Source organism: Mauremys reevesii, linkage group 3 (genome assembly GCF_016161935.1).
Source record: "Mauremys reevesii isolate NIE-2019 linkage group 3, ASM1616193v1, whole genome shotgun sequence".
Taxonomy (NCBI): domain Eukaryota; kingdom Metazoa; phylum Chordata; order Testudines; family Geoemydidae; genus Mauremys; species Mauremys reevesii.
This window is the reverse complement of record NC_052625.1, coordinates 183104421-183128327: the sequence shown is the minus strand read 5'-3', so window position 1 is coordinate 183128327 and position 23907 is coordinate 183104421. Positions and strand designations below refer to the sequence as shown.

At 40.8% G+C, this 23907-nt stretch overlaps 1 protein-coding gene across 4 annotated transcripts in view; it reads left to right on the top strand.

Annotated features, from left to right (window-relative positions):
* Positions 1–23907, top strand: part of NBAS (NBAS subunit of NRZ tethering complex) — a 350592-nt gene that overhangs the window by 233869 nt on the left and 92816 nt on the right. For all 4 annotated transcript variants that reach the window (XM_039531043.1, XM_039531042.1, XM_039531044.1 and 1 more), the window contains exons 45-46: positions 8031–8249; positions 9185–9387. In XM_039531043.1, coding sequence (XP_039386977.1) covers positions 8031–8249; positions 9185–9387 — 422 coding nt within the window. The remainder of the gene's footprint in view (positions 1–8030; positions 8250–9184; positions 9388–23907) is intronic.

Below are 23907 nucleotides of genomic sequence, written 5' to 3'. Positions count from 1 at the left end.
CAAGGGATTGGGGCAGAGGAGGAGTGTGGAGTGTATGAGGGGGCTCAGAGAAGGGGGTTGAGGTGCAGGAGGGGTACAGAGTGCAGGAGGGGGCTCAGAGCAGGAGTGCAGGAGGGGTGTGGACTGCGGGAGGGGGCTCAGAGCAAGGGGTTAGGGTGCAGAAGTGTGGGGTGCAGCAGGGGTCTCGGGATTGGGTTGGGTGCAGGGGTGTGTGGGGTGCAGCAGGGGTCTCAGGGCATTGGGTTGGGGTGCAGGGGGTGTGTGGGGTGCAGCAGGGGTCTCAGAGCATTGGGTTGGGGTGCAGGAGGGGTGTGCAGTGCAGGCAGAGGGCTTAGGGCAGGGAGTTGGGGAGCGGTGGGGTGCAGGAGGGGTTCGGGCTCCGGGGTGGCAGCAGCATGCACCAGTGCCAGGGCAGGCTCCCTCCACGCCTGCCCTGTCCCTGGCCCCGCGCCACTCCAGGAAGCGCCACGGCCCTTGGGTGTGGGGGGGCGGAAGGCTCCACGTGCGTTGCTCTTGCCGCGCCTCCACGTACCTCCCTCGAAGCTCCCATTGACTGTGGTTCCCCGTTCCTGGCCAATGGGAGCTGCAGTGGGCGGTGCCTGGAGGCAAAGGTCTGGGGGCCGCAGGGACATTGGGCCAGCCACTGCTGAAAGCAACACGGGGCCTGCAGCGGCATGGGGGGCAATCCCGCGGGCCGGATCCAAAGCCTCGAGGGGCCAGATCCGGCCAGCAGGCTGTAGTTTGCCCGCCCCTGATCAAAATGCATAAGCCTCTACTGCTGCAGATAAAAGACCAGATCCATTAGCTTAGAGATAATAGCAGACCCATTTGGCACAGGCTATCATGTATTATGTTTGTACAGTGCCCGGCATTACTGAAATATAAATGTTAAAGAAAAATAATAGGGTGTAGCCACAAAAGAGGGATAAAGAGCCACTCTGCAACAGTGTGAGTTACATAAAAAGGGAGTTTTTCCTCCTCACTTCAGGTTTTCTAATTGTTCTCTGAAATTGTTGCCTCTGTTTATACATCTGATTTGAGTCGGTCACCTTTTCTCATGGCAGATGCCTTTTGCTTCTAAGAAGTGCTCACATCATAGATTCTCCATTACAGTAGTGATCACGTCAAACTTTTAAATCTTCTTGATGGCTTCCTACGTATCCTTCTTGACAATCTGCACAAAGTTCTTATTTTTTTTTTTTAATTCCTTTATTGATAACATAGCCTTTTGTTTGGTTTTGCTTGACAGTCCTTTGAAGGAACAACAAAGTGCTGTTTCAGTGCTCAGAGTCTGTTGTCCTGATTCTTTGTGGAAAAAAATACTAAATGTCCTTTTGACAAATAAAATACCAAATGAGTTGAGAGACATGAAAATAATTGTGCCTCCTCCCCACCTTTGCTATATTGTCATTACCTAGGACAGACTATAAATAGGGACAGGCACAGGATGTTAATAAACTGCAACTTTAGTCAACAAAAGTAAAATATAAATCAATGGCATAATCAGTAGAGCTGCTTGGGAATCTTTGGACGAAATATTTTTGCATCAGGAAATGCCTAATCACAAAATCTTCTTTTTGTGGAAAAATATCAGTTTTCTCAAAACTGTCTCAGGTCCAGAATGGAATTTCTGGTCAAACCATAGAGACACTCACTCCACAGTAGCCAGTAGTCCAATGGTTACACCATTCACCAGGGACGGAGGAGACCCAGGATCTAGTCTCTGCTCTACCTGATTCAGAGCAGGAACTTGAACTTAGGTCTCCCACATTCTTGGTGAATAGAGTATTTTTGGAATAGAAAACCAGGGTATAGAGTGTCTTAATGTCGCTCGTTAAACCTGTTCCCGGAATAGCTCCTCTTGGAGGTTAGGAAAAAGGACGCAGAGTTACCTTTCATTTGATCATTTTTTTAGAATTATATATTGCATTTGTGTTAAATGGAATTACAAAAAGAATCCCGTTTGAGATCTTTTACTAACTTTGGACCCAGTTCTACCACCCTACCTTCCATTGAGTAGCTTAATCCCCAGTTCAGGAAGCCCTGTCAGCATGTTTGAGTCAAGTCATATTTAGAAAAGCACTTAACTACATACTCAAGTGCTTTCCTCAATCAGGACCATATACCATAAATAGCCCTAGCCCTGCCTATCTGCAGTGTTGCATACTGTTCAATGATAGTAAAGTTGCGGAGTCAGGGTCATGTAGAAGTTAATGCTACTAATAGGGAATACACTTTTTCTTAGTAAATACATTTACATATTCTGCCAGGAATTTGCCTCTGATATAAATGTACATTTCACAATAAATGTGAAATTTCCCTCGAGGAATGAAATCTCTAGACCTAACATTATATATGATGTTACATGGTTTGTAAATGAAATGAAACAGGCTTTTAGGATTTTTTTCATTACAGATTATTGGCTATAAAATTAAACAGTTTTATAGTCATAAAAGACGCTTTTAAAAATATTCTTTATTTTCTGCACATGCAAACTAAGATTGAAGTAGCCCCAAGCTATTCTAAAGCACTGTGCATGATAGCAGATCTCATTACTGAAACTGACTAGAAATAAAGAAGATAGCCACTCACATTTTGAATGAAATAAGAAGAAAATGATAATATATTAGTAGTGCTGCATTTTATCGTAGTGTGCAAAGATGAAAACAAAATTAAAATGGCATTGGATAGCCCAGTATTTTTTTTAATGGTCCAATCTATATATGCTTATGGCATCATGACTTCTAAGCCTAAAAAACATTTGGATAGTTCTCCAGACATTAATAAAACAAGGTAGAATGTATGCATAATTCTGCTTTCTGCATCTTTGTAACCATAGTTCAGACATCAGAATGCACTAAAAGGGGAAAGAAGAAGATATGATGTTGGTTTAATCTTTCCCATTATCTTTTTAGTTTTAGGAAATAAATATACAAACCTAGTTTTGAGCCAATTTAATACAATTCGGTATAAAAAATGTTGATTGCCACTGATCTCATGCTTATACTAACATTGTATTAAAAAGCTTATTTTCTTAGTTGACTACAATATTTCTTTACTTTTCACAGCAATGAAACAGTCCATAAAATTATTTGACGACTTAGAGTTTAATAATAAAATATCAATTAGCCGATTAAACAAGTTGTATCTCTTACTCCTTTAGCACTCAAAAAAAAAAAAAAAAAAAGGGAGGGAGGGAGAGGATGTGATAGTAAATTCAGTTTTCATTAAAAGTGCCCATTGGAGCATGTCCTGTAGTTCAGAGCAATAGCCCTGAAAAACTGGGGTAACCTCTGTCTAGCATTAAAGAGTTTTATGGGAACAGACTTATGGTGCACAAGTTTTAACACTGATATAGGACATCATTGAGTTTGCAACCTCTGTCCCCTGTGATAGTAAAACTAAATGGACCTTATTCAAATTCTAAAGATGAATTTAACTTTTTTATACAGAATGTTATTTGTTACCTTTCCTTTAAAAACAAATAAGATTCTCAAAATATTGGTTCTACAGCAGTTGTCAATGAAAGACAACTGGAATCAACTGAGTAAAACTTCTAATTCCGACACTTCACTCTAGGTACAGGAACACACTACAATAAGTTGTGATAAAACCACTATTGCTTTTTTTTAAAAAATGTTTACCACTATAGAAATGCAGGTCTGAAAGACAAAAACAGGTCCTTTTTTTGTCCAAGTATCTCCAGTGTCAGGGTTTTATGTTTAAAGAACACACCTCTATAGCATCTAAATCTTGCAAGTATTACCCTGGTTATGCAAAATATGAAACAGACTGTACAAATAACTGTAAAAAGAAATGGTCCAACCATCAGAAATATTTTTTCTAAAGTAAACCAACAGACTTCTATTCAAAAGCAGCAGAGAGTGGCGTTAACTTGTATTTGCACTATTTCCCATTGGAACAATAATAATTTTTCTATGTTCAAAATCAGTGTGTACGTCAAGCTATTTGTAGTTACATCTAGAATGTTCCCGACAGATTGCAGCTAATTTAGAGTGAGTCAATATGCATACGTTTAAATTGTTCCTCCCATTATTGATATTGTTGATGACAATAATGACATTACAATCGCACCTAAGAAGCCCCAAACAAGAGTGGGGCACCATTGTGCTAGGCACTGTACAAACAAGTTGCAAGAGACAAGTGCCTGCCCTGAAGCGCTTGCAGTCCAAAGAGAGAAAACTAAAGTGACCCTTTTCCCGAGGCACAGATATTAAGTGATATAGTCATACAGGGAATCTGTGGCAAACTAAGGAGATGAAGTCACATTTCCTGAGTCCATTGCTTTAGCTGCAAGACCTGCTGTCCTCTCATGAGCATAAGGTCAATAGTTCCTACGATGGACCTTCAGACTGCTTGCCAAATCGGTGGACCTTACTATTGGCAGAATTTTTTTTAAGTTGTTATATAAAGGTTTAGTTCTGTTATTAAATAAAGTCATATAACCAGGCTTAAACAATATTAATCAAAGATTATTCAACGCACTACAAAATACAGAAAGGAACATTATACAATACCAAAATGATCTGGGAAAGTGGCCCTGCAGCTCGATTCCCTGTCAACTACCTTTCAGAAATTCACCTCTGTATATATTGTTCTTGAGACAAAGACATTCCATTCCCGTAATTTACTTATCTGTGGGGATTCTTGCCCATGGTATCCCAGCTTAGATGCTCAGTAAGCTAAAGACATCTATAATCAAGTCATTATATCAGAAAACACCTGTAGCAACAAGTAGATCCTAATGAGCTAAACATATCTTTCAATAATCATTATGCCATCAGTCACAGAAGATATCTACAATAACAAGTATTCCCTCATCAACCACAAATAAGTCCCTTTCTGGACACATTTCCTAAAGGCCAAGTTGGAGCGGGGGTAGGCAACCTATGGCATGTGTGCCAAAGGTGGCACATGAGCTGATTTTCAGTGGCACTCACACTGCCTGGGTCGTGGCCACCAGTCCGGGGAGCTGTGCATTTTAATTTAGTTTTAAATGAAGCTTCTTAAACATTTTAAAAACCTTATTTACTTTACATACAACAATAGTTTTGTTATATATTATAGACTTTTAGAAAGAAACCTTCTAAAAACTATAAAATGTATTACTGGCACGCGAAACCTTAAATTAGAGTGACTAAATGAAGACTTGGCACGCCACTTCTGAAAGGTTGCCGAACCCTGGGTTAGAGTAAAGAAATTACATACAATCCATCATTTGGTAACACACAAAAGTTCAGTATAAGTTCAACCACCTAGCATATAGGTACAGAGCACTTTGCTTCAGATACAAATGATTATGGGATTTTGATTTGTACTCCTGAGAGTAAATGTGTCTAAATTTTCCCGTTTCCCTATAGGGAATTCCCTTCCACTTTCTCATGCAACTCCTTCTGGAGTTCTCCACAAGTTACATACATAACTATTATTCTCTCAGTGCCCCTCTATCAGCTGCTTTTCTATTCAAGATTTGGGCATGTAGACTCAATTTTTGTTTCGTACCTCCTGTGTGTCAGGACTTTGAAACTTGAAATTATATTCACCTGCTGCCTTTTATTCACTATTTTGGTAATTTTCTCAAAGCATGCTGACAATATAACCTTTGTAAAACTAATTAATCCTACAGTGTTAAGCACATTTAAAATATTGGTCTCATCTCAGATTTAAAAAAAGCCTTTATGGTAAAACCTTAATTGTGAATTTTAAATAGGAGAAAGGAGGGGGGAAAAATCAAGTACATTATTTTGAGATCCTATTTGAATCTTTGAAGCAAGGGCTGGGAGATGGCTGCTCTGATGTTGGGAAACAGATAAAGGGGCTCAGTGAACTGACTGTATCTTAGCTGCCCTTTGCTAGGAGTATTTCTGCCCATTTCCTTTCCCTGTAGACCTTAGCTTTGAGGGAGCTGTGGCGGCATATGCACACCCGGTCTCCCTTTGGGTTAAATTGGGGTTGCACTGACACCACAGGTACAGTCTACGAGACTGTCCTGGACCTCACCATGGTGCGGCCCAATGGCTAGAGTCGGAGCAGTGGCCCTTGGGTTCTGGGCTGCAAGGCCTAATGGCCTAAGACAATATGGCCGCCCACAAGCACAGGGCAATGTAGCCTAGTGACTGGGATCAATATATAAGCCCTTGAGTGCAGGGCAGCGTGGCCTAGCGGACTGAGTCAATAGAGCATCCCTTGAGTGCAGGGCAGCATGGCATAATGGGCAAATCCGGAGGCTGTCACCAAAGGGGGTCTGGGCTCACCCAACTCCACCGAGTCCCAACCCAGGGCCCCAACAGTGGCGGAGAGTGGTCCACCACTGGGGCAGCGGGGAATCCAACCACAACACACTGACTATACATGGATGGAAGATACCACTCCCTCCAGCTCCCTGCACTTTCTACTGGGCTTCCTGAAGCTTCAATCTGTAGGACACTGAGGTCTTCGGGCTCCTTGGCACAGGTAACTCCCTAGGACTCTGACTCAAGCCAATCAGCTGTAGGCAACAGGTCTCTGTTCTGTGTCTCGGGATGTCTGGCTCCCGCAGGCAAGGACTGTAACAAGTCTTGGGTTGGAGCCTCCACCAAGCATCCTTCTTCCTAGGCAGTAAGCCCAGATTGAGCTGGGCTGCTCTCCTTTATATTAGCACAGCGGTTGGAGCATTACCAGCACAGTCTGAGGGACAGGACTTCCTCCGCCCATTGTGTGTGATTAACCCTTTCCAGGCTAGTGTGGGGTATGCACACTCTGTCGCAGGAGCTCAAAACCTATGGTTCCTTAGCAGCCCTGAAATCTGTTGCCATCACCTGCAACCCAGGACCATAGGCACTAGAGCAACTGAGAGTGAGAAACACCTTATTCACACTAACTTCTTTAAAAAAAACATATCTAGCTGAGAACAGTCTAATAACAATGCCTCTACATAGAAGTCCAAGAAGAAAAGTACCTTCAAAGGGAAAAATTCCTCATTTCAGACTGCTGTTTAATTTACTTCAAGGAGACCGTTTTTGAACACTTAAATTTTAGTTGAATTTATTTAGACTGCTTGATGTGTGTTAATAAATATAAAATGGTCTGAAGGAAGTATATGTTGTTATGAGTGTTGCCAGGATTGAGATCTCTCAGAGTAAGAATAGCTTGTTTACTAGTGCTGTTTATATGACTCAAGCATTTGATAGAATGGAATTCACTTATCTATAACCATTTTAGTTAAGCTTGCACCTTCTTTAAATAATGTCTGTAGTTGCAATCAGTGCCTCTAGCATTGTGTAAAGTAGTGTAAGGTACAACTATAGTACTTTCTTGATTAGAAAAATGGCACTCTGTTGTCTGCATCAGCATCCGATCAGCTGAATATAGAGTGTTACAATGAATGCATGGATGGTTGGAATCAAATGTGGCTTATGATGGATAAGCTAGAAATATGTAAATTTGTTGTCCTCCCATTGTTCTAAGTTGAGTATAGATTTAAACAGTGACCTAATACAAATCAAAATAGTTTAAATAAAAAACTGGACTGTTGACAACTTCAGAGAAATTTGACAGGCAATTTGAAGTATATGAATTAAAATTTGGACTTCAGACTTGTCCCTAAGTATATCCATAAACAACATTTTAAAAATGGAGACTTTCAAAGTTCCATTCTGTGGAACATTCAGCCCAGAAGTTGGGAGATAAAAGGACACTATCAGAGGTTTTTTTTCTTTTCCTTTCCTTTCCTTTCCAGCTGTTATTCTTGCTGCTTCTGGTTCATAAGGAAAATGCAGGGAAATATATATAATGTGATGTTTTTCAAATAAATGACTGAGTTAGAGAAATAAGAATGTTACCATTTAGTGTTTCACTTAATGTTTTAATTAACTTTTTGGGGCACGAACTGTCTATTACTCTGTGTTTATACAGTGCTTAATGCAATAGAGTCATGTTCCTGGTTGTGGCCTCAGAGCAATATTATAATACAAATAATAATGACTGAATAATAACGATAATGATCAAATAAGTCATAATCTCCTTTTCAGCTGTCAGTAGATGCCCGGCTAGAGATGACTAATAAGGCTATTAAAGCAATGCAACAGATCATTGAGAAATCAAGAAAAAAGAACTCTGAAGATGGTATGGACGGTGCTGGAAGCACGCCTGTCACTTACGAGAAAGCTCTGAATCATCTGCAGCAGTCTCTTGCTCATCTGGAAACGCTCAATCATAGGTTTATCACTTGTCTGAAAAACAGTGACCAGGTAATGAGAAATTACACATAACAAACAAAATCAAGTATATTCCAGCAGCAGGATATATTTGCCTTCAATCTCTAGTCACTTTCAAGTTACTACAATTGATGTTAGAGGTTTGGACTCGATGGGATTTCTAAATTGCTGAATATGCCTTCTTTCTAAATTTCTAAATATGCCTTCTTATTGTAGGTCCGTGATTAACTCTGAGACTTGAATATGTTTCAACATAAATTGTAATAATTTAATACAAAAGGAGCAGTTCTCTTTTGCCAGAACAGAAGGGCATGGTGGGGGTTCAATTTAAAGTTCATAGGTGGAACTTGTGCAAGGTTTCAGAGTTTATATTGATATAAAATGCAGTGAGACATTCCAGGTATGTCCTTGGGAGCGGGAAAAATTCACTGGACAGCTTTATCTTTCATACATATATCGCTGTGTTCAGGGAAAATGTTTTTCCCCCCATTTTTATAAAGTAATATGCACCAAGTCAACATTGTTTTGAGGAGCATGAGTCAAATTAAAATGTCTATCCTTTTATGAAGTCTTCAATTTTCCACAATGCAATAAAGGGTTTAGTTTTACATACATTTTTGCTTGTAAAATAAAACACACTTGAGAAAATAAGTTGCTACTGCTAGTAAATTTCATCTACACAAATATGAGATTATCAATGATACTCAGAAAAAGTATTTTGAGTTATAAGGAAGCCTGGTTACTAATTAGTTATTTGTTTTAAACGTTACCATGAGCAATAATGGTGGAAAGAATGACTTCTGTCATAATTCATTATGGTATGTTTTGGTGACTTGTTCTTTGAAGGTATTCAGAAATTTCCGTTTGCCAGTCTTTTCTGTTTCACGATAAATTTTGAGATACTGAGCCATACATATCTGTAAGTAAAGATCACCCTATCTCATGAGTTTTAAAATATCTGTTTTCAGGAAATGCTACAGAAGTACGGCCACTTATATGATTTATCCAGGTCAGAGAAGGAAAAAATCCATGACCAGGCAGTAGCTATGTGTATAGATGGTCAGCCTCTAGACATGATACAGCAGTTGTTGGAAGTGGCTGTTGGAGATCTGGAACTCTCCCCCAGAGAGATAGTACAATGCGCTATAAACAAAATTGTATTTGCATTAAGGTAAGTTACATTTCTACAATTATTAAAAATAAAAATCTTTCTTATTTCTTTGTGTTCCGGGATGCTTGGAATTCTGCAGGGCCTGAAGAAATAGCAGATATTAGAGAAGTTTATGTTGATGTTATATTTACTTTATAATTCCATGCCTGTAGTATTCATTGTGGTATACAGGGTTCCAGGAGACTGAGCATGGACTTAACCTTTTTTCGTAAATTTGCTCTTATGCCATGGGTCCAGTTTTTGGAAATGTGCTTATAAGATATACCCACTTTATACACCTGCTGTGTGTCTTTGGAGTGATTACAATGAACCGTGCCTTTGTTAAATAGAGAATGGAAAGTTACCTTACATAAAAAGGATGTTGGGAGCAGGTTGTGGAGTCCAAAAGGAGGAATTTCCTGGGTTATAGGGATGTTTTACATATGGATTGGGCTATCTGGACCTGGGAGCTCTTTCATGCTGGAACTGCAGAACCTGTAGGTACCAAATGAAGGCCTGTGTTTTCAAACTGACTGATTTGGGGTTCCTCAATTTTTGGGTGTCCAGCTTTAAAGGGGCCTTATTTCCTGATGGTGGATGGGTGCTCATCATTGTGTGAAAATCAGACCCTATGGTTATGTCTAGTCCCATATTATTAGTTACTTTTGAAAATTTAGGCTTTCAAGATTTATTTTTTGTCTTTTATGTAGCGTTGATCTGTTTGATTTTACTGAATTGAAAAGTAATTGTCCTCAGAGTCCTAATCTGAATGGAGGAACCTGTAGTTGAATGCACAATGAGTAGTTGGGTGAGCAGTTACCTTTTTTTGAAGGGCATACATTATTACACTTTATCGTTTATTTGCAGAGAGTAGAAATGGACTGTTGTAAGAAAGAAATTGAGTAAAGGAAGAAGGAAACTGATAGGGATGGAGGTAGAAAGGAGAAGAATAAGACCGGGAAAAACATAATGTATTGGAACAATGAAGTTGGGTAGCTGATAAGTTGTAGGGGTAGGTGAGTAATGGGATGATCAGGAAACAGCCACAAGTGACCAAGTTTCAGAGGTCTGTAAATGATGTTAGAGGCTCTGAATGCTTCTCCTGGCCGATGTCCCAAAGCAGAAGGGAGAGTGGGAGCTAATGAACGCAGTTCTCCAGATGAGTCCATTCGGTTCCTGGGAACTGAAAGGCCTTGATTTACCTCTGCAAACCTGGCTATAGCTAGTGTTGGCTGATTTGGGAAAGGAGCCTCAAAGGTTTGGGGTATTTCCTTCTTGGAGATCATCCTAGCTGTTGCTTCTACTCCCCATTTGGCAGGAGGGAAGAGAAGGCAACTTTAGTGCCCACATCAGAAAATCTGGGCCCATATGTCCCTAGATTGTGATATGTAAAAAGACAGGTGCAAAAGCTGTGAAGTGCATCCTTGTGCAAGATGGAATGTGCATAACGACCTAAGTACTGAAGAGGGTTAAAAGTGTATAAAAGCTTCTCTCTAAATATAGAGAGCATTTTAAAGAAAGGTTGTTGCCTGGCATCTTTTTAGCCTGCTGACATTGGTGTCATTGAAGTGAGTGAAATTGAATGTGTCTCATTCATGCACCAGTACATTAACATTCAAGCTAGTGCATGATACAAATCAAAACTTACTAACCACAACATTCTCTGTGACTCCTGTGCATTTCAAGGTTCAGTGGGGAAAAAGTGTAATTATTAAAAAAAAAAAAGAAAAAACCTTGCTGCCTGCAAGAACTGCCAAGTTAAGGAACTCAATAAGTGTAACTTGCTTTAAAAAAAAAACTCCTAAGGTTTTTTTTGTATTGAAACTTCTTAGGCTTATTAGGGATTGGACATGTGAATTCATAAAAATCATAGGAATGTAGGACTGGAAGGGACCTTGATAGGTCATCTAGTCCAGTCCCCTGAACTGAGACAGGACTAAGTATTATCTAGGCCATCCCTGACAGGTATTTGTCTAACCTGTTCCTAAAAGCCTCCAATGACCAAGATTTCACAACCTCCCTAGAAAATTTGTTCCAGTGCTTAACTTCACTTACAGTTAGGAATGTTTTCCTAATGTTTAACGTAAATTTTCCTTGCTGCAATTTAAACTCATTGCATTTTGTCCTGTCCTCAGTGGTTAAGAGAACAATTTATCACCCTCATGTTTGTAACAACCTTTTATATACTTGATGACTGTTATCATGTCCCCTTTGTCTTCTCTAAATTAAACAATCCCATTTTTTTCACTTTCCTTGTGGATCATGTTTTCTAGACCTTTAAGTCATTTTGGTTGCTCTCCCCTGGACTTTCTTCAGTTTGTCCACATCTTTCCCAAAGTGTGGTTCCTGGAACTGGACCAGTACTCTACTTGAGGCCTTATCAGTGCTGTGTAGAGTGGAAGAATTACTCCAATGTTTTGCTTACAACACTCCTGTAATACATCCCAGAATGATGTTTGCTTTTTTGCAAAAGTATTACGTTGTTGACTTATATTACGTTGTTGACTTACATAGTGTGATCCACTATAACACCCGGATCCTTTTCTGCATTACTCATTCCTAAGCAGTCATTTTGGATTAGTGCTGACTTTATACATGTACTCTCTAGAATCATAGAATATCAGGGTTGGAAGGGACCTCAGGAGGTCATCTAGTCCAACCCCCTGCTCAAAGCAGGACCAATCCCCAACTAAATCATTCCATTATCCAAATCATTTATGATGTTATTGAATAGAATCAGCCCCCCAGCTTGGTTCCAGTTCTATTCAATTGTGAATGGTCATACAACGGGTTTGAAAGAATACAGTGTTGTGGAGCTGAAGAGTTTGAGTTGTGTTTTGGGGTGCATGTTGGCTAACCGTGTAAATTGAGGATATTATAGATGTAACATTTAGTTTAACTGGAGTTCCCCTGGATTTTTAATGACTGAGTTGATAGGGAATGTCATTGAGCCATCTTAACCTTAATGTAAGTTTACTTCTTTTGTGAAAGATTGTGTTGGCCTCTGTGATGACTCCAAAGTAAAATGCAAATCTCAAAACAAACTTAATGCAGGACAAAAATCCCACTGTTTAACATTTTGATGATAAAATTAAGATCCCACCGTCAGTACAAAAATGATTCATAGATTGTAAGGCCAGAAGGGACCATTGTGATCATCTAACACACACCCCAGCCTTCTGCCCTGAACCCCCCACCCCCGCAGGTCTGGAGTCCCGGCCGCAGGCCCTGCTCAGCCTGCTGCCGGCCTAGGTGAACAGAACCCCAGGCTGGCAGCGAGCTGAGCAGGCTGGTGACGTAAGATCAGCATTTTAATTTAATTGTAAATGACGCTTCTTAAACATTTTCAAAACCTTGTTTATTTTATGTACAACAATAGTTTAGTTATATAATATAGACTTATAGAAAGAGACCGTCTAAAAACGTTAAAATGTATTACTGTCACGCGAAACCTTAAATTAGAGTGAATAAATGAAGACTTGGCACACCACTTCTCAAAGGTTGCCGTCCCCTGGTCTAGTGGAATGGAAATGGTATTATCATCACCATGTCATGAGACTACATCATCTGTTTTTCCCTAAATACAGAACAGAAATATTTATTGAACACTTCTACCTTTTTTGTGTTGTTACTGATAATTCTACCATTTCCATCTCGTAATGGACCAATACCATTGTCAGGATTCTTTTTGTGCCTAGTATATTTTAAAAACTTCCTTTTTTATTATCCTTAACTCTGCTGGCCATAGATTTCTCTTCATGCCCCTTGCCTCCGTTATCAGTTTTTTGTAATTCCTAACTCCTGATTCGTATTCATTATTATCAACTTCCCCTTTCTTCCATTTGTTGGGTATTATTTACTATTATTATTATTTACAGTTTCAAAAGACAACAGAATTCTGTGTATTTTCATAGTAAACAATTTACTAACTTTTGCACAGAACCATCTAAAAATGTTCTCTTGGAAATTCCCCCTCCCCCCTTTTTTCATATTTCTTTGGATTTTTCTAGCTAACCAACCAGCTCCAAACTTATCTCACACAAGCCTCCTTAGAAACAGATCAATTTTAGATGGAATGCATAGTTATTCCCCTAATTCTAGATGCATAACTTTGAGCTAAGTCAAGAGTATTTAACAAAATTGTCAAGTCCTGTCAGATAGTTCCATTTTCCTACACTGTCAGCCTGCCTCGCTGACTTTTCAGCCTCACTTCTCCAAATTTAGGATGGAAAATCTTCCACTATAAGTGTAGTATCTCCATGAGAAGCTTGTTTGCATATTCCAATTACGCTCTGTCATTGGCAGTTTCTTTGGTTTTCCTACAGAAATCACTGCTAACAATGGAAACTGGTTGACTCTCCTTTTATGTCATTCACCCTCCGTGTGCTCGCAAAGGTTTTGGTAATGATTTTAGCCTTTCTGAGGGCATGGCTACACTTGCAGATGTAGAGCGTTTTGAGTTAAACCAGCCTTCGTAGAGCACAGTAGGTAAAAGCGCTGCAGTCTGTCCACACTGACTGCTTCAAGCGCACTAGCGTGGCCACAATTGCAGCACTTGCGGCATTGGGAGCGGTGCATTATGGGCAGCTATCCCAGCATGCAAGTGACTGCAACATGCTTTTCAACTGCGGGGGTGGGGGGGCTGGAGTGTGATAGTGTTACCCGGGCTTCTTTCAACCCAAAGCTCTTGGTAACTTTTACTCTGTGTGAGGCGGTGTTGGGAAATAAATCAGGGGAGACATGGCCGTCCAACCGATAGATGGCTGGCACAAACAGGACAACACAAGAGTGCTTTCACTTAAAGCTAAACTTTACTTAGTCTCAAGCACTTACACACATCCACAACAAGATTAGTAAAACACTCCTGACCTTGCTAATTACCAAAGTTGAGTGTGGCTTTCGAGTGACACAGCGGCAGGCTTCCAGTGGCCAAATCTTCTGTCTGCCGGTGGGGACCGCAAGATGTATCCAGAGGGAGAGTCCAAAAAGAGTCCCCAAACGAGTCCCACTATCTCAAGCTTTTCCCCCATATTTATACATTAATAATAGAATGACATGTCCCTTAAAGAAAACTTGTTAAGCAAGCAGTTCCAATGGGCAAGCAAGAGGCACCTTCTGATTATTGATTAACCAGGTGTGGGTTTTTCCGGAGTTTGCAGCCTTGAGACCCCAATAGACATTCCTGCTCTTTTAAAATGCATGTATCAGCAACTTCAACACAATTCTTATCAAGAAGGACGCGGGGTCAAGCTACCTTTTCTGTGGCACCTCAAAACCCCCTCCCCTCCTGCCTTGATCAAGCTGAGATTGCTGAATGGCCAATTTACAGCTTGCTGACTAAGCCGCCTTTAACAATAAGCCATAGTGGTTTCAAGCACTTTACTGGTTTGCCAAAGTCTCCCCATTCAACAGGGAGTGTGTTGTGTGTATGTGAGGGGAGAGAGAGTGGGTTTTTGTGGGGCTGAGAGCATGTCAGCATGCTGTCTTGTAAGTTCAGACAGCAGCAGACCCTACCCCCCGCCTCTCTCTCACACATAGCATTCCACAGCAATGGTTGCTTTGTCTCAGAGCAAATAAGCAGCCGGCTGTCAGAAACGGAGCTTTCAAACGGCATATCCACATTCCTACAGTGAGTTCAAAACAATGAGAAGAGTGGCTACTTGACTTTAAGGGGATTATGGGACATTTCTGGAGGCTGATCAGAGCGCATTACTGCAACACCTCGTCCACACTGGCGCCGCGGTGCTCCAGTGGGGGCGCAGCAAACTTTATTCCACTCGCCGAGGTGGAGTACCAGCAGCGCTGTAGCCACGGAGTCAGAGCACTTTACGTGCCTTGCCAGTGTGGATGGGTAGTGAGCTAGTGTGCCCGGGGCTCCTTTATTGCACTGTAACTTGCAAGTGTAGCCAAGCCCTGAGTCATCTAGGGTATAATCTATACCTGTTTTTAGATGACATACTGAGAGTATTGTCCACAGAAACCTCCCAGGAAGAAATGGAGAAGAGGCAGAAGACCTTTTCCATGTTTCATACACACCAATATTTGTGATACATTTAAAGAAGAGGTTTCTAATCCCATCTCAGAGGATCTACTACCTGGGAGTCAAGAGACACTGAGATGTTGTGGAACTGAATATAATTAATCCACTTCATTGTCAGCTCCTGAGTCGTCTGATCTCTTGTGTGCATCATACAGCATTGGAATTCTCATCTGGCTTTACCAGACTCTGGGGTCTTGTTGACAACTCTGAATGAAGTACTTCTCTTACTTGCAGGGAGAGATGTATCCCAATGTTTTTCGGACATAGGAAATGATCAGTTCCAGAAAGGAGAGTTAGTTTTCCATTGCCCCATGCTCTTATTGGAGAACAGTGTGGGAAGCAGAGGTTTAATAACTTAGGAATGTACATAATTGTATGGCGTTTCTTATAGAAAACACAGTTGTGTGACATTGTGACTCATGATTACCCAGTGGGATGTGCTAATGCCCCAAATATTAACACCAGTGCAGAAGTTTCTGATTTCCTACCACTGAAGGGCTGCACAAATATAACAGGATAGAAACTTAGGCTAAGGAAACAACAAGGCATTAGGCATTTTCAGTGAATAATGTAATTAGGTGAAAAGATTTAGTTGTATTTAATTTATTCGCCTTTTAGCATTCTTTGTAAAAAAAATTATTGCTCTTGAGGACCTTTTTGATTAAATTCATGTCGTTTTTCTGCAGGTGAACTGAAAACAAAATGAGTCTTTATCAGTTTAATTACACTAGACTCATGCAGTCTTCACCTTAAAGCATCTAAAGTATCCTGGGGGGTGGGGCATACGAGAGGGAGAGAGACCAAAAAATGCACACAAAATACCATATAATCTGTGTGAAGGACTAATGTTTCATTAATTATGTTTGTTTTTGTCAGTAGCTTCTGATGATTTTACTGTTAATTAGGAGGAAAATAAGAAACCGGTATTACTTGTGAAAATTTAGCGGATGATTGTCATGTAAAAGTCTTCTTTTTTTTTAATTGTAATTCTTTTTCATTGTCCTAACCAATTTTAAGCAGCTCAGATAGTATCGGGTTTTTAAGAAGAAAAATACTTGCTTGCAACCATATATTTATTTTAGAAATGAACATTTATTTAATTACAGTTAATTGGGTTCATTTCTATTTTATTTTAAAATACATCCTTACCATGGATAACTAGACTTTCTACCTTAGGAAAAAGGGCCAATTTACCAATTTTCTGGTGAAATAACACTTGCCCTTCACAGTACCTTCCATGTGATTATCTCAAATCACTTTGTAAACGTTAATTAATATTATCCTGGGAAAGTAAATATTGTCCCTACTTCACATATGTGATCATTAAAACACAAGAAGTTAAGGCCTCAGTTTTCAGAAATCTCCTTTAATGTCTGTTTCAGTAGAGCCCGGTTTGAGATACATAACATGATTTCCAGAGGTGCATTTGCACTTCCTAGTGAAGTCAGCAAGAGCTTTTTTTAAAAAATCAAGTACTGGGGGTGTTTCAGGTTTTTGTACCATCCAAAACCTGAGGAACCCAAAATTAGTGAACACACTTTCTCCCAGGGCATAAAATTTGGTTATCCATAGAAAGGGTCTATCTTAAATGACTGGAAAACTGAATCACAGAAAATCCTGTTGCAGAGCTGGGACTAGGTCTGATATCTCTTCATTTCTCTGTTTGGATCGTGGTTTTTAAATCACTCTTAGAGTTCTTTGTATATTTGATGATATATATGAAAAACAAATTCCCTTATTGCACAAGCTAGTCCAAAAAAAACCTATCAGGCCCAACAAGACAAGATGGGAAATTTCAAGTCAGTCTATAGAAGAATCTCTAATAATGTAAGTTTAAATGTTATAGCTCTCTTGATTCTGTTCCAGTGTTTGAAATTTTCTTTTTGTTTCCTTCTAGTTATTTTTTTTAAACAGATTGGAAACCATCTCATTATGCATATAGCTGTGTTGTGTTCTTATTACAGGTTCCCTTTTTCAGAATCCTCATTCTTTCATATGGTTTATTACTTCTGGATGTTTCTAGGTAGGTTTTGTTTGGTTGGTTGGTTTTGGTTTTTTGGGGGGGTTAGGGTTCCAGAGAGCTAGAGATCAAACTATTGATATGATGGTCACACTCTGAGTTTTACCCAAGATAGTGCCTGGCACCCCTAAATATTTGGGGGACCCAAATTGACAGTGGTATTTAAGAAAATGTCATTTTTATGTCCATTTACCAATACAGAAAAATGACTGGAGGGTTTCCATTCTCGCCATTTTATATGCTTTAAAGTTCGACTCCTTTAAAATACAAATACAATGGTTCGACTCTGTAAAATACAAATGGTTACCTGGAGTGCTTTGAAATATAATGTGCCTCATGGAGTTGCAGGTCAGCATTAGTGATCCAAATTTGGGGTCATTTAACTGAGGATTTCCTGAGTTACAGGCCCTACAGAAAATGGTTTCTGTGTGCTGCCTTATACTGTTAAACTGAGCAGTACTCATGACTGGATGAATCACAGATGTGGCTGAGTTTGATGGCTGTGAATTCATCCATCAATTAACATAACTAAGGATAAGTTAATTACAAGTCTCCACCTAAGGAAAAAAAGTTTTGGACTGAATGACTGCAGGTTGCTGCAATTTGTGAGTCATGGGTGGCAATTTTATTTTTGAGGAACATAATCAAAGTATTGAGGGAAATTGGACACGTGAATGCTCCCTGGGAGGGGGGAGGTGTACTAGGTGGAGAGAGATTTAGGGCTGCAGCAAGTCAATTTTGACCAAAAGTAGTGCATGGCACTGATTACATCTTTGGGGAACCCAAATTGTGAACGATATTTAAGAAAATGTTCACTTCTTAGATGTGTACTGTGGAAGGATTATAGTGCACATGTGCCACTACGGAAAAACACAATAAGATGTTTTCTTTGCAGCCCACTTATGCTTGCCTGGGTAGTTTGGGGGAATGTGCCCATGTCACTGTTCCTGGTGAACACCCCTCCACTGATGTTTCTACTCCAGAAGTTTGTACTCCTGTGCAATACAAATTTAATAACTCGTATAGCTTGCTATACGTTGTCTCTGTTACAACGTGTATTTATTTTAGGAGAGGCTTATTGTGAACACAGCAGAATAGTCCGCAGCCAATCTTATCAACATTTTTGTTATAGGTAGGGAAGAGCTGGAGACAGAGGACTTTGCGGGAGGGACAGAGACAAGGAGAGGAGTTGCAGCTGCAGAGAGGGCAGGAAATGAGAATGGGTGGTAGGCAAGTGTTGGCTTTGTTATTTGAGAAAATCTATATTTTACTGGTCCCAAGGCAGGGCAAGTGGCTGCGTCCAGTTCTTGGAGCAATTAATGTGTTTCCAAAGACACAAAGTGATCATTTGCAGCTGATAGTCCAGGTACTTTGACTACCGAGGGAAAAGAAATGTGTGTGCTGCCAGAGTTGCCAACATGTGGATTCTGGGAGATTCCATGTTTTGCCTGCATTGCAGCATCTAACCAGTGACCTAAGAAGTTGTGATCTATCAGACATTGTGATGATTCACTCAGGTTGAGATGATCTGAGCCTTATTCTTAGGATACACGATACAGTGTGTGAGAGCAGATGTGGATCTCATCAGAGATTTGTGTGCAGGAGCTGTTTTCTCAGATTTCGCTAAGAGTCTGAATAATTGCTACAGCCACATATGAAAGTGATTAAGTATTGGAAGAACACTAATCAGGAAATTGGAAATGGGCTGACCAGACAACGTGCACTATATGGCATAGAAACATTACCAGCTCTGACATCTCACTGTTTCTTGGAGATGGGGTACATCTACTGCAGGGGTAGGCAACCTATGGCACGGGTGCCGAAGGCGGCACACAAGCTGATTTTTCAGTGGCATTCACACTGCCTGGGTCTTGGCCACTGGTCCGGGGGGCTCTGCATTTTATTTAATTTTAAATGAAGCTTCTTAAACATTTTAAAAACCTTATTTACTTTACATACAACAGTAGTTTAGTTATATATTATAGACTTGTAGAGAGAGACCTTCTAAGAACGTTAAAATGTATTACTGGCACGCGAAACCCTAAATTAGAGTGAATGAATGAAGACTCGGCACAGCACTTCTGAAAGGTTGCCGACCCCTGATCTACTGGATAGGGATTAGGGGATCTTTCTCTCAAACATAAAACGCTCAGTATTTGGGAACAGAAATCCTGTCTCAGTTCTTTCACCAGCTTTATCACAACTCCACCCTCAAACCATTTTGAAACATGACCAGGAGCCCCATTCCACTGTAACATAGTTGTCCTTCGCTCTAGGCACTGCATGAGTCAGTTACAGAAGGGAGGTAGTAACAGCAATAGAGATGTTTGTATACCAGGAAGTAAAGACTTCCTGGAAATGCATTCCCTGCTTTTGATGTGGGGGCAGTGAGCGCCTGGGTACAGTAGTGGGGAAGGGGCCAGGTTGGAGGGGGAATGCACTGAATGGGTCAGGGGCATGGCTGGCAAGGTGTGCCAAAACCAGCTGATGTGTGCGTGTTGGGAGGGAAGGCCATCTGGTTCAGTAACAAACTTGTGGGACATGGTATCTACAACTGCCAAAATGACAGCTAATTCCTACCAACAGTGTATCTTTTTCTGTTGGCTAAAAAAATAAATGAAAAAACCTAGAAAATTCAATGGCAAAAAAACCCTATGTTATATTGTACCTTTGCAGAATGCTGGGTTGAGCAAGACTCGAGCTTCTGAAGATCAGGAGATCCTTAACTCTGTCCTCTTTCAGCGGTTGCCCTCTGTTAACACACGTACCTTTACTCTGCCAAGCCCACAGTTGCTGAAATGGACAAGCTCTTCACCTCCAAGCCATTCATTCTAACCCACAGGATTCCATCGAACACTATTATAGAACAAAATGAAAAACAAAACTGGTTGCCTTTCTTCTGTTCCCCTGGCATAGGCAGTAGCCAATGGGAATTAGTTGCATACACTCAAGATGCAGTCAGCATGTTAGGTGTACCTAGAAGAACTGATGGAGGCAATAGTTGTGCCTGCTTGGTAAAGGTGTGTTTGTGATGTAAGGAGCTGTAAGTGTTATATGAGATCTGTGTTTTGCACCCTCTGATGTGTGAGAGCAAAAAGAAAGGACTGCATCTGTACCTTCAGGTTCTAGTATGCATCGGTTCAGTGCAGAATTGTGTACATTTAGGTCTTCCAATTTTAGGTTATAATTGATACCTTGATAAAACACCCCAGTTATGAGAATAATGAAATGAGCATTTATCCAATAAACACCAGAAATGGTTACTCAATTCATGTTGACTTCATTCCTTTCACAGTGCAGTTTGTTTATATAGGTAAATATCACTGCTGACTGGATTATATCTAAGAGATTGTCTACCCAGAGCAGTAATGTGGACTATGGAGATGTGATTTCTAAAGCACACTAACATGTTACAATTTAACTGGTCTGTGTAAATCCTGCTGTTAAGCACTAAAGATTCCTTGGAGTGCTTTAACATAATGCTATATGAAATAGTACTACGTTAAAGCACAATAGGGACTAATACACCAACCAGGGGTTCAGTAACAAGGATGTGAAGCTTAAACTAATCATGTAGGGCAGTGGGCGCCAGCCGAAGAACCAATGCGGCGGTGGAGCACCCGCCGAAATGCCGCCGAATTTCGGCGGCGACGCCTCTCGATGACATCGCTTGTCATTGACAAGCGACGTCATCGAGAGGCATCCCCGCCGAAATTCGGAACCGACGCCTCTCAATGACATCACTTGTCAGTGACAAGCGTCATCATCGAGAGGCGTCCCCGCCGAAATGCTGCTGCGGCATTTCGGCGGGTGCTCTCCCGGGGACCAGGACGCGGGCGCATGGCACCCGCGGACACTGCGTTGGAGACCCCTGATGCAGGGCATTTTTTATACCTGTAATAAAAATTAAGTAAACAAGAATTTTGGGAAGTACCTGAAAAAAAATCATCTCATTACAGCGTACAAGAGATCCTTGAAACCCTCAGACTTCTGAACATCTACATAGAACTCAAAAATTGCTAAAAATAAGCCTAGGAAATGAAATTAACAAACCCTGAGAAAGAGAAGCTCTACATACATTATGTAATTAGTAGGACATTGGGGGCAGGTTGTTACTAAGGGTATTGTCAGTAGTGAGCTGGGATATGAGAGCAGTCATAAGAACATATGAAAGGCCGTACCGGGTCAGACCAAAGGTCCATCTAGCCCAGTATCTGTCTACCGACAGTGGCCAACGCCAGGTGCCCCAGAGGGAGTGAATCTAACAGGCAATGATCAAGTGATCTCTCTCCTGCCATCCATCTCCATCCTCTCACAAACAGAGGCTAGGGACACCATTCCTACCCATCCTAGCTAATAGCCATTTATGGACTTAGCCACCATGAATTTATCCAGTCCCCTTTTAAACATTGTTATAGTCCTAGCCTTCACAATCTCCTCAGGTAAGGAGTTCCACAAGTTGACTGTGCGCTGCGTGAAGAAGAACTTCCTTTTTTGTTTTAAACCTGCTGCCTATTAATTTCATTTGGTGACCCCTAGTTCTTGTATTATGGGAATAAGTAAATAACTTTTCCTTATCCACTTTCTCAGCATCACTCATGATTTTATATACCTCTATCATGTCCCCCCTTAGTCTTCTCTTTTCCAAGCTGAAGAGTCCTAGCCTCTTTAATCTTTCCTCGTATGGGACCCTCTCTAAACCCCTAATCATTTTAGTTGCCCTTTTCTGAACCTTTTCTAGTGCTAGAATATCTTTTTTGAGGTGAGGAGACCACATCTGTACACAGTATTCGAGATGTGGGCGTACCATGGATTTATATAAGGGCAATAATATATTCTCAGTTTTATTCTCTATCCCCTTTTTAATGATTCCTAACATCCTGTTTGCTTTTTTGACCGCCTCTGCACACTGCGTGGACATCTTCAGAGAACTATCCACGATGACGCCAAGATCTTTTTCCTGACTCGTTGTAGCTAAATTAGCCCCCATCATGTTGTATGTATAGTTGGGGTTATTTTTTCCAATGTGCATTACTTTACATTTATCCACATTAAATTTAATTTGCCATTTTGTTGCCCAATCACTTAGTTTTGTGAGATCTTTTTGAAGTTCTTCACAATCTGCTTTGGTCTTAACTATCTTGAGCAGTTTAGTATCATCTGCAAACTTTGCCACCTCACTGTTTACCCCTTTCTCCAGATCATTTATGAATAAATTGAATAGGATTGGTCCTAGGACTGACCCTTGGGGAACACCACTAGTTACCCCTCTCCATTCTGAGAATTTACCATTAATTCCTACCCTTTGTTCCCTGTCCTTTAACCAGTTCTCGATCCATGAAAGGACCTTCCCTTTTATCCCATGACAGCTTAATTTACGTAAGAGCCTTTGGTGAGGGACCTTGTCAAAGGCTTTCTGGAAATCCAAGTACACTATGTCCACCGGATCCCCGTTGTCCACATGTTTGTTGACCCCTTCAAAGAATTCTAATAGATTAGTAAGACACGATTTCCCTTTACAGAAACCATGTTGACTATTGCTCAACAGTTTGTTTTTCTATGTGTCTGACAATTTTATTCTTTACTATTGTTTCAACTAATTTGCCCAGTACCAACGTTAGACTTACCGGTCTGTAATTGCCGGGATCACCCCTAGAGCCCTTTTTAAAAATTGGCGTTACATTAGCTAACTTCCAGTCAATGGGTACCGAAGCTGATTTAAAGGACAGGTTACAAACCTTAGTTAATAGTTCCGCAACTTCACATTTGAGTTCTTTCAGAACTCTTGGGTGAATGCCATCTGGTCCCGGTGACTTGTTAATGTTGAGTTTATCAATTAATTCAAAAACCTCCTCTAGTGACACTTCAATCTGTGACAGTTCCTCAGATTTGTCACCTACAAAAGCCAGCTCAGGTTTGGGAATCTCCCTAACATCCTCAGCCGTGAAGACTGAAGCAAAGAATCCATTTAGTTTCAGTTCCGGCCAACAGGAACTAGTGGGAGTGCCCACACAACCCACAACCTATAGTTCTAGTGTAGTTAGTTTGAGTATAGTTTTAGTAGTTTAGTCAGTTCTTTGTATATATTTAGTGTTTATAGTGTTTCCCATCCACCGCAAAGACAAAACAAAGGCGGGCCGGCCTTACATCCCCTCCCAGGTGTCGGCCTTTCATCTTAATCAGGATCAGATCTCTTGGTCTTCTTTCTTTCAACCGCGCGCGCCTCACACCGTGAGCAGCAGCTCCACACCCTCGCGTCCCGTAGGGCCCTGCGCCTTACACACGAACTACTACCTTCCGGCGTTCCTCCCAGCTCTTGTCGCAATTGCGAGCGCATGCAAAGGCGAGCCTGTTTCATCTCAACGGATTTCTTCCTGGGTGACATCCTGCATACGGGGAGGAGCAACACATCTCGAAGAACACCAGTTACTACAGGTGAGTAACCGTCTTTTTCTCCACAATGACTTTATCGTCTTTAAGC